Raw genomic sequence first — 12,395 nt, 5'->3', positions numbered from 1 at the left:
TTATAGCTCGAGCATATGACATTAGTGATGAAACCAAACACACAGTTGAACCTTAAAGTGAATATTGTTTAAACCAAAAAGCCTTTATAGTAAAAACTAAATCATTCTTATCAGAGTGTTATTACAGGCCAAAACGGTGTCTAAAAGTTGAAACATAGGAGATGGAAAACATTTAGTGGTTTCCGACAGAAAAACGTACTTACTACAAATTACTTCCGGGTAAAAATATAGCAGTTGCGACGCAGATATATAGCAGACGTTTCAGTTAAATTCTTGAAGTATTGATTATCACATTATGTTGTCTAACTTAGTTCTGGTTGTTTGTTTGTGTGCATTTTCCTGTGGAATTGTTTCAACAGAAGACGCTACAGAAGGTGCATTTTAAATAGAGAATCTTTCATTGTCTTTACAGTATTAATAATAATATTCGATACCAATGTTTGTGTAATATTAACTTGTTTTTTGCCGAGAAATTGTTATAAATTTATGATTGATGATTTTTTGGCATATGCTTTTACATTTTTCTAAACTCCGTTGTTAAGTCCTTTATTTGAAATTATCTTTACTGAACAAGTTTCTGGACAGAACTTAAAAATTCTTTGTTTTTTGAAACAGTATACCAGTATACTACATCATTTTACACAATTTAAATGTTATTAACAGGAGTTATTGCTATATGAGCTATTCTGACTGAAAATAAACAAAGTTTGATGATGTCATTGCAAGATTACATGATGTCATAATTCCAAGAAGATTGGACACCTTTTCTATGATCATACTGTATTACAGAATTTTACAGTTTTTAAACATCTTCTGATGTGTTTTGTGTGTTTTATCATTGTTTTCAAGAAGAAGCAAATTTGATTCCTCATTTATTTATACCAAGTGAAACACATTCAGTTTATTGACTGCATGACATTTTAAATTCTCCTAAAAGAATAACAACAAAAACACAAAAACAACAACTTCAGAACTCAGTCGTGATACCTCAGTATGATAAAATATTAAAAGAAATGTTCCCTTTTTTAATTTGGAAATTCAATCTGTTATCCCACAACAATGGAAGGGAAGGGGGATTTTGTTTTAGGCAATGGCGTTGTATGTCCTTCCTTCAGTCAATCCATCCATCCATCCATCCAAATTGCGTTTCCATGCTAGTGCTCTGCAGCTTCTGCCTGGAATTCAAAAAAAAATTATAGAAAAATTCAATATTAAGAGGAAATGCGCAAATTGTCACCTTGTTCTGGTCAGACCCTTTAACTTAGAGTCATGGCCCTTGATTAGTTATGCAGTATGCATATACAGCAATAATCGTTTCCCAGTGATTTTTTTTTTTTTCAATTTTCGAAACAACCTGTGGCTTTCTGAAGGGGAAAATATGGAGCAATAAATCAGAAAAGGGAAAATCAAATTCTATCAACTGAGAATTTCAATTCAATTTAACATGCATGGTACATAGCAGAGGCTATCTACAGGGACAGCCTTCCCCAGCAAACACCCGACGTTGACCCAACGTTGGATCAACGTTGAATTTTGGTCGCGACGTCGGTGACCTTCATACAACGTCAAATCGACGTTGAATCCCCGACGTCTAACAGACGTTGCATTTTGACGTCGACTCGACGTCGGGTTTTGGTCGGTAATCTGACAATAGGTAAATTTAATTTATGAAACCAATATATATATAAATGAAAGCATAAACAGCGAGAATTTTAAGTTTAAGTTTAGAAAGGGAACATTATATATTTATTTTCTCCATCAAAACAACAGTATCACGTGGGTGGCTAACGTACGATATTCGATAGGTGGCGCTCTGTAAACGGATAGTTGCAGATCAGTATGAAATATATTTGCTCTATTTTCGTTTAAATAATATCTTATCTCCTCGAATTAGTCTAAGAAGTGTTTATATAATTTACAATGAAGTTGTTATCATTTTTGAGGGCTTCATTTTATAGTGGTAAATAATTTAGTAAATTCGAATTTGCGACTTATCGGATTTGAAATTCAATTGTATTGGCGGACAAAAAACGACGGGTTGACAGACAAAGTTGTGTATTCCAAACAAAAGAAAAAGGTAGGCAAACATTATATATTGTTTTTCAATGCTAATTTACCGCATGTTTGCATGGATTCGATGGTTATTTGATCATTGAAATGTTTGACTGGTAAAACTTAATGTCACGTGATTTCGCGAGATAAATATTTTTGTTTCCACGTAAGAACACTTTATCATTTGCTATAGAACAGTCTGTATAATCGGATCATTTTTCCCACACTATATCGCCATGCCAAATAAATTCAATGGTAGGAAATATCCTAGCAATTGAAATCAATAAAAAGTTAAATGCAGTACGTAAGACTCTTATTATTCAAATGCTGGTAAATGAAAATTCCTCTTATTTCTTATCAACATGAATTTCACTTATATGAGGGGCCAGTCATTTACACATGTATCAGATGCAGTTTGATTTTGATATCTGTGTAGTTGTTAAACTACTCGTTGTTAATTGTAGTACTTTACCCATACTGTAAGCATACCATGTGTTTCTTATATTATGATAATGATTCATGGCATTTGATACATGTAAATGATACGACTTTTGTAAGATATATCTGAAAGCACATAGTATTTGACTAGCTATCTTTTTATTAATGTAATCAAACAACATATTATCAATCAGAAAACACATTATCATAGTTATAAATCAATAAAAGTAATAGTTTGTTAAATAGCCTGCTTATCAACAAGTTGTATGCTCGTATCATAAAACGTTTTTACACTAAGCCAGTCTGTCCTATATACACTTAGCAGACCAGATCATGCTGGGCAGAGATGATATCTATAAAAATGACAGTAACATGTGAATTTCTTTGATGTTGTATGAGCATTTGTACAAAGTACTTTGAATATAAAAAATAACAATATCAATTTTTGCGGGAGTAGAATTAATTTGTTATATCAGTTTTTCATGCGCTTATGAGTTAACTAAGATTAATAGTAATTTGATTTTGCCTATTGTATTAGACAAACATCCTTTCACCACATGGTTAAATTCTAAAACGATTATATTTCGTCTTTCAGATTGTGAAAAGTATGATAATTCAACATGTGTCAAAAGTTCATGAGAAAGATGAAAATATTTAGAGGAAAAGAAAAATGAAAACCTACCAAGATTTTGTGACAGGTATATTTCAAAATATTATAGAAAATACAGTGATCTTATTACCCTTGATTTTATAATGAAATTCTTCACGAAGCCATTTTTATCAAAATTAATAGATATATACAGTATAGGTACACGAAACTACATGGTTTAAACTAAATTAAAAATAATAAGTACATGTATCTTTTTAAGTAGTTGGAGAGTTTTGTTAGAATTTCGTTTAATTATAATATGTAAAAGTGATTTATTTCTTGCACTTGTAACTGATTATTTTATTTTTTTAATTTCAGAAAGTGTGATGAGATCTCAGGTTGGAGACGGTAATGATACGCTTAAAGTATGCCCCAGATCGACATAGTGGAGGAGGACGAAAGAAGCTAGAATACTAATGAAGATACATGAACATTGCTATTTATAGTTATAACAAAATATTCAGAATATTGTTCCATTTAACATTCAGATCTAGATTCAGTTATAAAATACAAAGACAAATATACAATCAGTGAGTTGGATAGATGATTGAAAAATCCCAAACTCAGAGTGATCAGTTCAGTGGTGATATAAGAAAAAACACATGCATGGATGTTTGCTATATAAAATGTCAGTGTTAATATTCAAGAAGGATTTTGTTTAACATGCTTAATTAATACATGAAGCGTTATTAAAGTACATACCGTCAAGTTAAATAGTTTTAAAAAATATTATGTAAATCTTGCATTTGTTATATATAGTACCACATTTCTTGTTTTGTACTTGTGATTCCGAGTATAAAATAAATTGCTAAAATCATAAGAATGCTTATTTTTAACCCTATTAAAGAGCTTTAAAATGAAAAAAAAAATCATATTCCAAAAGTTTTGAATGAGGTTAAATCATGGTTAGAAAATTTGGTCAGATAAGGTTGGCATATGGTCAGATAATGGTCAGAAAAGGTTGGATTATGGTCAGAAAAAGGTTTGATTATGTCCCAATAATGGTCAGAAAAGGTTGGATTATGGTCAGATAATGGTCAGAAACGGGTGGATTATGGTCAGAAAAGGTTGGATAAAGGTCATTTTATGACGTTGTATAGACGTCGGTTTCTGACGTCTAAAAAACTTTCAAATCCAACCTTCTGCCAACGTTTACCCAACGTCAGGGTCTAACGTCAGTACAACGTTGGTACAACGTCTTTTGTTTGCTGGGTCTGTCTTCTAGCTGATATAAGTTAGCTACTGTTAAGACTAAAGTGAAGAACGTGCACAGGGAATTTTAGGGGCAAATAATAGCATTTTTAGAGGAAAATATACCTATTTTGGTATAGGGGAAACAGCCTTTATTCGGAAAAAAAAATCACTGTTTCCGCATAACTTGTCTGCAACTACTGGCTGGAATTCAACAAAACTTTATGGAAACCTTTAATACCAATGCCTTGTTCCAGTCAGACCCTATAACTCAAGAATTATCGCCTTTGATTAGTTTAACAGTATGCATATTGAGCAATAATCGTTTCCACATTACTTCTCTGCAACTACTGGCTGGAATTCATGAAAACTTTATGGGGAACCTTCAATACTAAGACAGTGTTTTTTTTCACTTTTTGGAAAAGGGGGTCGGTGCCGTTTGGAGGGGGAAAAATGCAAAAGGAGGGGGAATTTTATTTCTTCACAAATGAAGAAACAAAAACGAATCCAATGCATATTTCAATACATCACTTACCACTGTAAGATTTACTTTTGTTTGACATTGTTTTCTTTCCAGTGAGTAGAAAAGGGGAGCAACTCTTGCAACACAAATTTAAAATACGTCGCTTTTTCTTAATATACGGATCTAAAATATTCAATAATTGACAGCAGAATTTAAAGAGTCGCATGTTAAACTTGTTGGGACGCCAGGAGTAGCTCCCCTTACATACCCGGGAACAATTTGTTAACAACTCTGCTTAACAGTAAGTCTTACAGGCTTAATATAAAACATTTTTCGGCAGTTATATGCGGAAAAAATAGTATCCATTGCAGGCAAATTTTGGCTGCCATATGAGGGAGAAATTTCGGCTTTGAGAGGGGAAAAAAACATACTATTTTGAGGGGGGAATGGGGCCGAATCTTGCCGAATATTTTGGTGAAAAAAACAATGTAAGAGGAGATGCACATATCGTTAACTTGTTCCGGTCAGACCCTTAAACTCAGAGTTATGGCCCTTGATTAGTTATGCAGTATGCATATAGAGCAATAATTGTTTGTGCGCTATTTCTCTGCAACAACTGCCTGGAATTCAACAAAACTTTGGGAAGAATCAATATCAAGAGGAGATGAGCATTTCCTTGCTTTGTAACAGTCAGACCCTTTAACTCGGAGTTATGGCCCTTGACTAGTTATGCAGTTTGCATATAAAGCAATAATCGTTTCTGCTCTACTTCTCTGTAACTAGAGGCTTAAATTCAACGAAACTTTTTGGGAACCTTGAAAACCAAGAGGAGGTGTGCATATCGTCGCCTTAGACCCTTCAACACAGTGTTATGGCCCTTGATTAGTTATGCAGTATGCATATAGAATATAGAGCAATAATTGTTTCTGCGCTATTTTTAAACTACTGGCTCCGTACATAAATTTTGCTTCTTTTGGAAAACAAAGTCGATGTCATCATACATCATGTTAAAAATGTAAAAAAAAATAGAGAAATTTAACAGAACTATTTCAAAATTGATGATGTGACGTCATGATGTGATGACATCATAAAGTAGAATGCGTGACGTTACGCCGCAAAATCAGTAAAAAATACTTGAAATCACTTAATAAGCATGAAATAAATAGAAAATTTATTTGTTTTACATATAAGATTGAAATATATTTCATACATGAACACCAGCTATTCTATTTTCACTCGTGGCTACACCACTCTTGAAAATATTGCATCTGGTGTTCACTCAGTGAAATATATTTCAATATTATATGCAAAAGAAACAAATATCCTCTATTTAATCTAATAAAATAAAATGGAGAAGTTAGAGCAATTAGGACAATAAATATTGATGTCTATGTCAGTGTTGACAGATATTATTTTATAAACTAAAGATGTATCTATTTTATGGATAAAATTAAAAGATAGATTATTTATAGAAAGTATTTATAAATAATGGGACTAAAATGAATGATGTTCAAGCATTATTGCGAAACAAAAACTTATTTTTATTTTTGACATTATGTTTGATCCCTGTTTTTAAGCAGAACTTACCAGAAAAAAATGACAAAAGTCAAATGCAGTTCCAATTGTAGTTCTGCTTTAAATTACACCAAACATGATGGTGCAGTAATTTCGTTAACAATACCCAGAATGAATAATAAAATAATGAATAAGGCTGACAGGTTGTAGTGTACTGATTTAGTATTAGCTCGCAAAAATAGTCAATCTCATTCTTCGAAGGTAATATTACAAATGATTTGTTATGTGCATTGGAACTGGTAAACTTGCTTCAGAACTGGGGAAACCAATCAGATTAAATCAAGCAGTTGCTAGAAAAGAGATAATATATTTTCTGATAATTGTTAGGTTTGAAGCCAAATCAAATATCTTCTAGCAGGTACATTTGTTTATACCAACAATTTGTTAATTTGCATGCAGACAGTAAAAGTCTAAAAACTGCGCCATACCGGTCAAACAACTGTAACATAAAACAGGTTGTGGTTCGGCAAACCTAATTTATAGTGTTCAAAAAAATATCTATTGTATACTGTGCACATCTAAATCAAAATATATTCATCAATGGTAAAACCTGTCAATTCAAATTTATTCTTTACCTGCGCACTTAAATTGATGTTACTACCGGTCTGAATAGTACAATCTTGTTCATTTGAATCATCTACTCAGGTGAACGATTGTGGGCCATTATGGCCCTCTTGTTTTAATCTCTGTATCAGGCTATCAGCTATTAATTTTTATTTCAGATGGATGTTTTGCACTGACTACAAATGAAACATGTTGCAGTCAAACAGAATGTATGTGGTTCACATGTGATGATGCTAATGTAACTGAAGATACCAATAAAACAAGAGAAGGTATTTAATTCTATCAATATCTACTTACATTATAATGTCTTCCTGTAGCCACTGATGCCAAATGCTAAAGGCCCCTGACTTTGAACCACTTGCACCTCACCAGTGCTGGGTTTGAACTTGTAAAGGACTTTGGTTTTATTTCATGTAAGGAAGCTTTCCAGCAAGTTTACAGAAGGTTGGTAGCACCTAAATTCAAAGTTTTCCTTTACAACTAAAGCTTGATAGTTGTCGTATGACCTTAATAGTGTCTTTATAAAAAAATGTAAACATATATTTCCTTATTAGCATTGAAAACGTAGTAGTAATGTATTGCTATGTTAATCAACATTTTCAAATTATGGAGTCTGTAATTAAATGATTGGTAAAATGAAGAAATGATGAAATAGCCAGCAATTTCTATTTTGCTTTGAAAAACAAATAGATTCTTTACTTTGTTCACTGACAACAAACTTGTTATAGTTACAGCAAATTTAAGTTTCTTTTTAGCTCATCTGTTTCGAAGAAAAGGTCGAGCTATTATAATGCTTCATCATCGTAGTCTTTGTAGTCATGCAAAAACTTTAATGTAATCCCACTGATTTTTGAAAATGGAATTTACCCACACGTTTAATGAAAAAAAAAATATCAATTCAATTTTACATGCATGGTACTTAGCAAAGGCTATTATATAGGGACAGATTTCTGTCTTCTAGATGATATAAGTCAGATGCTGTTAGTCATGGTTCTGGTAAGGAAGAGCATGAGGCATTTTTGGGGAAAAATATTGGCATTTTTAGGGGAAAATATACCTATTTTGGGCTAGGGGAAACAGCCTTTATTCCGCTGTAAAATACAGTGAAAAAAATCACTGAATCCATTTATTCAAACATTTAATATAACCCAATTATTCAAACATTTTAAAAGTTATCAATACAGTGGAGCCTTGCTAATCCGAACCCTTCTAATCCGGAATCCTTTCTTATCCGAACGAAGTGTCCGGTCCCGATTTTTTTCGTTCTATTTTCAATAGTAAAAAAACCTTTCGGATCCGGAACCTGTCTACTCAGAATTCCGGACGAGTTTTTCAATTTTTGTTCTTATTTTACTCTAAAATTAACCTCTGGGATCCGAACAGATTTTGCCAAATGTCACACCTACATTTAAAATAACAAAAAAATCGCACATCTTGCAGGTGTGTTACTCTTACACCAAACTGATAAGAGTATTTTCTCTTGATTAATGGGTGAAACGTATTATCTGCGAAGGTGTGAAAATTACACTTAGCTTGTCTTGATATCTACTTTAATTGCTTAATTGATTGTTTTTCGCCACCTTCAATAAATATTTAAATATGATGCAACAGAAATATCTTTTAATCTTTTGTAACAAATTTAATGACATCTGATTATGTAATGGAAATTAATGGAAACTGTCAGTGAATTCTGATAATCATTGAATCGGATAAGAGTAAACAACAATTGACAAATGCTGGTACGAATATTTAATTATGACTCAGCCTTCTGTTTAACATCCTAGATTAACTTAACCGTGAAGATATTATATTTTTGCTTATTTATCTACATTTTTTTTATTTTTGTATTCACATAATTTATTTTTATATTAATTTAATAAACATAATTCTTATGTCTAATGAACGATAAGACATGGCAATAATAAAATATTGATATTGCAATTTCAAATGCATTCCAGTTTTCTTTCCTTAAACTATTCTGCCAATAACATGAACAAACATGTAAAAAACCTTTTAATCAGGAAACCTTTCTAATCCGAACTTTTCTTCTGGTCCAGACGAGTTCGGATTAGACAGGTTCCACTGTACATGCTTACATTCATTGCTTAGTACTGGTTGGTTCCAGGAACGGATTCGAGAGTGTTTCAATAAGCTTATAGCTTCCAACACAATTGAACTAAAATTTTGTATAAACTAATATATGCTTACCATGTTAGACAAGAGGGATAAATTAGAAAGAAATATTTTTGGAGTTGTGCCCCCTTTTTAACTTAGAATTTTTATCAGACAAGAGTGTTATCACTGATTGCCATGCTCTTGTTTTACAGAATGTCATTTACAAAGTTGGACAGATGAAGATAAATGTAAGAACAACACAGTGGACCAGACCTGTAAATCTCAAGGTAAACTAAATTCTTAAAACAACACATCCAGATTCATGTGTTTTGATCAGGATTGAATGTCGGTCATCTTGATTTAGAAACAAAGTCACACAGTCAAAACATGTGAGAACTGTTTTAACACTTTAGACATCACAGTTTTGATTGGATTTTCATCAAATATTGTTTGAGTGTTTAAAGATAACTTTATAAAGTTTTATAAGGTGTCATTGGCATACATGCAGTATTTCCTGGAAGCAGTACATAGAATACTTTTGTCCAGGTAAAAATAATAGCCTTTTCAAGAAGAATGAGGGGCGTCTGTGGCCGAGTGGTTGACTTCAAACCACTTGCCCCTCACCGCTGTGGGTTGGAATCCCGACAGGGACTTTGGATTCTTTCATGTGAGGAAGCTATCCAGCTAGCTTACGGAACGTCAGTGGTTCTACTCAGGTGCCCGTTCGTGTCTGAAATAATGCATTGAAGGGCACCTGAGGTCTTCCTCCACCAGTAAAGGTGGAACGTCGCGATATGACCTATACTGTGTCGATGTGATGTAAAACCCAAAACAAACAAAAACAAGAAGAATGATTACAATTTTATGCCATCATATTTGCATGTTTATACTACATGTACTTAATCTTAGCTGCTGATATTTGTTTAAATTGTAAATCTGTGTGGATCATTGAAACTATGTTCTGATTCGAATATTGGCGTGTACCCATTTGTAACATATGTCAGATATTTTTGTCTTGCATAGTCTTTCATATTAAAACTGTTTACCTCAATAATTCATGGAATTTAACATGGTTCATTCATAAAATGCACAAAAATTACACCATTGATCAAAGTGTTTGTAAAACATGCAACTCATCTGGCACCACCCCATGCCAGATGAAATTTCCAGCATGGGCTATACTAACCGAAACACCAGTCTGATATGCAAGAAAATCAGTCTACACCACCATGTAAGTTTAAAATGGTGTTATTCTGGTGCCTTTATGAATGAGTTGCATTCTAAGCATGATAATCATTACCCAGATAGATACTCTTCTTATATAAATATCAACTGATATGGATAAAGGATTAAATTCAAAACCTGTTAAGATAGTGTCTGAGAGATGTTATATAAAAAAGAAAACGTAATAGGAACGGAAAATATCAATTAATTTATTTATTATTGTTGCCTTTGTTTATCAGAAGAAGTGCATGTAATACAGGGCTGCCGATTTTCCGCGGATTCGCGGAAATCCGCGGATTTCGTGAGCTCCTGGGTCATTTTTGAGATCGATGTAAATTCGACAAAGACAATAAATTCATTCGTCATATTTTATACAGTACCCAAAAACCGGCACGCTTCGGCTTTTATCGTTACGCTAGCCGCCTATGGTACGTCTGTAAGCGCTTTTCTCATTGGTCAAATCGAGTCTTTTCCGGCATTCTATTTTAGAATAACCAATCAAATTACAGTTTACATTGTCGCTCTTGTCTGTTGTCAAAATGCGTCAAAATGTCGGATATTTGTTTTGAGGGCTGATGAAAACCTGAAGTCCAACTAAAGTGTCTCTGAATGGCTTTAAAGGCAACCAAGGAAGTCAAATTTAGTGTCCAGGAAATTGATTTTAGGGCATACTGAATCATCAGAATCCAGGAACTTCCACGGGCTTCGCCCCCTGGGCCCCCACCAGGGCTCTGCCCTGGACCCGCAAAGGGGGCTTGCGCAGCCCCCTTGACCCCCCGCGTATTTTCCTCTGATTTTGCAATTTGCTGTTGGCAGCCCTGTATTAATAACAGTTGTATATACATGTTGTCTGTAAATGGTGTTTATTGGCAGTTTAAGATGTGTGTATAATGTGTGTATAATGACAAAATCACGAGTCATGTTATAGAATGCATGTATCTATATAATAAGAGTCCAACGTCCGGCCATCGTCCGTCCGTAAACTTTTACTTTAAATGACATCTCCTCATAAACCACTAAGCCAATTTCATCCAAACTTCACAGGAATGTTCCTTTGGTGGTCACCTTTAAAAATTGTTCAAAGAATTTAATTCCCTGCAGAACTCTGGTTGCCATGGCAACCAAAAGAAAAACTTTAAATGTCTTCTTTTAAAAAGCCCAAAGAGCTAGAGCTAAGATATTTAGCATGAAACATCTTCTAATGAGTGTCTACCAAGTTTGTTCAAATAAAAGCCCTGGGGTCAAAATTGGCCCAGCCCCAGGGGGTCATTGATTTTCCCTATATGCATATAGTAAAAACTTAAAAAATCTTCTTTTAAAGAACTCAAAGAGCTAGAGCTAAGATATTTAGCATGAAACATGTTCTAATGGGTGTCTACCAACTTTGTTCAAATAAAAGCCCTGGGGTCAAAATTGGCCCCGCCCGGGGGGGTCATTGATTTTCCTTATATGTGTATAGCAAAAACTGAAAAAATCTTCTTTGAAAAAACCCAAATAGCTAGAGTTTAGATATTAAGCATGAAACATCTTCTAGTAAGTGTCTACAAAGTTTGTTCAAATAAATGCCCTGGGGTAAAAACTTGCCCTGCCCCAGGGGTGTCATTGTTGTTAACTATATGTGTTTAGGAAAAACTTAAAAAATCTTCTTTTATAAAACCCAATGAGCTAGAGCTTAGATGTTTAGCATGAAATATCTTCTTATGGGTGTCTACCAAGTTTGTTTAAATAAAAGCCCTTGGGTTAAAATTGGCCATGCCGGGGGGAGATCATTGTTTTTCATTATATGTGTGTAGTAAAAACTTAACATGAAACATCTTCTAATGGGTGTCTTCCAAGTTTGTTAAAATAAAAGCCCTGGGGTTAAAACTGGACCGCTCCGGGGGCCTATATACAGGTGAGCGACCTCAGGGCCATCATGGCCCTCTTGTTTTGTTATGTTTTTCATAAACAGCATAAATGATGTAGTAAACTGGGGGCTGTTACAGTCATATTGGGTATAGAGTGCTAAGTAGTTATATCTGTTGCTGTAAGTGTATCATTTATACTCGTGGTGTGGGACCGTTGGTAGGTAGCTAAGGTTGATTAATACTGCTTAACCTGGTGGTAAGGGATGTCAGTGATGGT

At 33.7% G+C, this 12,395-nt stretch overlaps 1 protein-coding gene and 1 long non-coding RNA gene across 2 annotated transcripts in view; both read left to right on the top strand.

The window, feature by feature from the left end:
* The first annotated feature begins 202 nt into the window (after positions 1-202).
* The window catches only part of LOC132749063 (sialomucin core protein 24-like), a 28,320-nt gene continuing 16,127 nt past the window's right edge, over positions 203-12,395 (top strand). Inside the window, exons 1-3 of the mRNA XM_060738745.1 lie at positions 203-374; positions 7,091-7,201; positions 9,260-9,334. Coding sequence (XP_060594728.1) covers positions 296-374; positions 7,091-7,201; positions 9,260-9,334 — 265 coding nt within the window. The 5' untranslated portion in view covers positions 203-295. The remainder of the gene's footprint in view (positions 375-7,090; positions 7,202-9,259; positions 9,335-12,395) is intronic.
* LOC132749062 (uncharacterized) lies at positions 1,487-4,123 on the top strand. Its single transcript, XR_009628361.1, has 3 exons — positions 1,487-2,077; positions 3,086-3,188; positions 3,458-4,123. It is a non-coding gene; the product is annotated as an uncharacterized LOC132749062 (long non-coding RNA).

This window comes from Ruditapes philippinarum, unplaced genomic scaffold, assembly GCF_026571515.1.
Source record: "Ruditapes philippinarum isolate M1 unplaced genomic scaffold, ASM2657151v2 ctg5303_1_1_1_1, whole genome shotgun sequence".
Classification (NCBI taxonomy): domain Eukaryota; kingdom Metazoa; phylum Mollusca; class Bivalvia; order Venerida; family Veneridae; genus Ruditapes; species Ruditapes philippinarum.
Note: the sequence above shows the minus strand (reverse complement) of the source record. Positions and strands in the feature narration are given on the sequence as shown.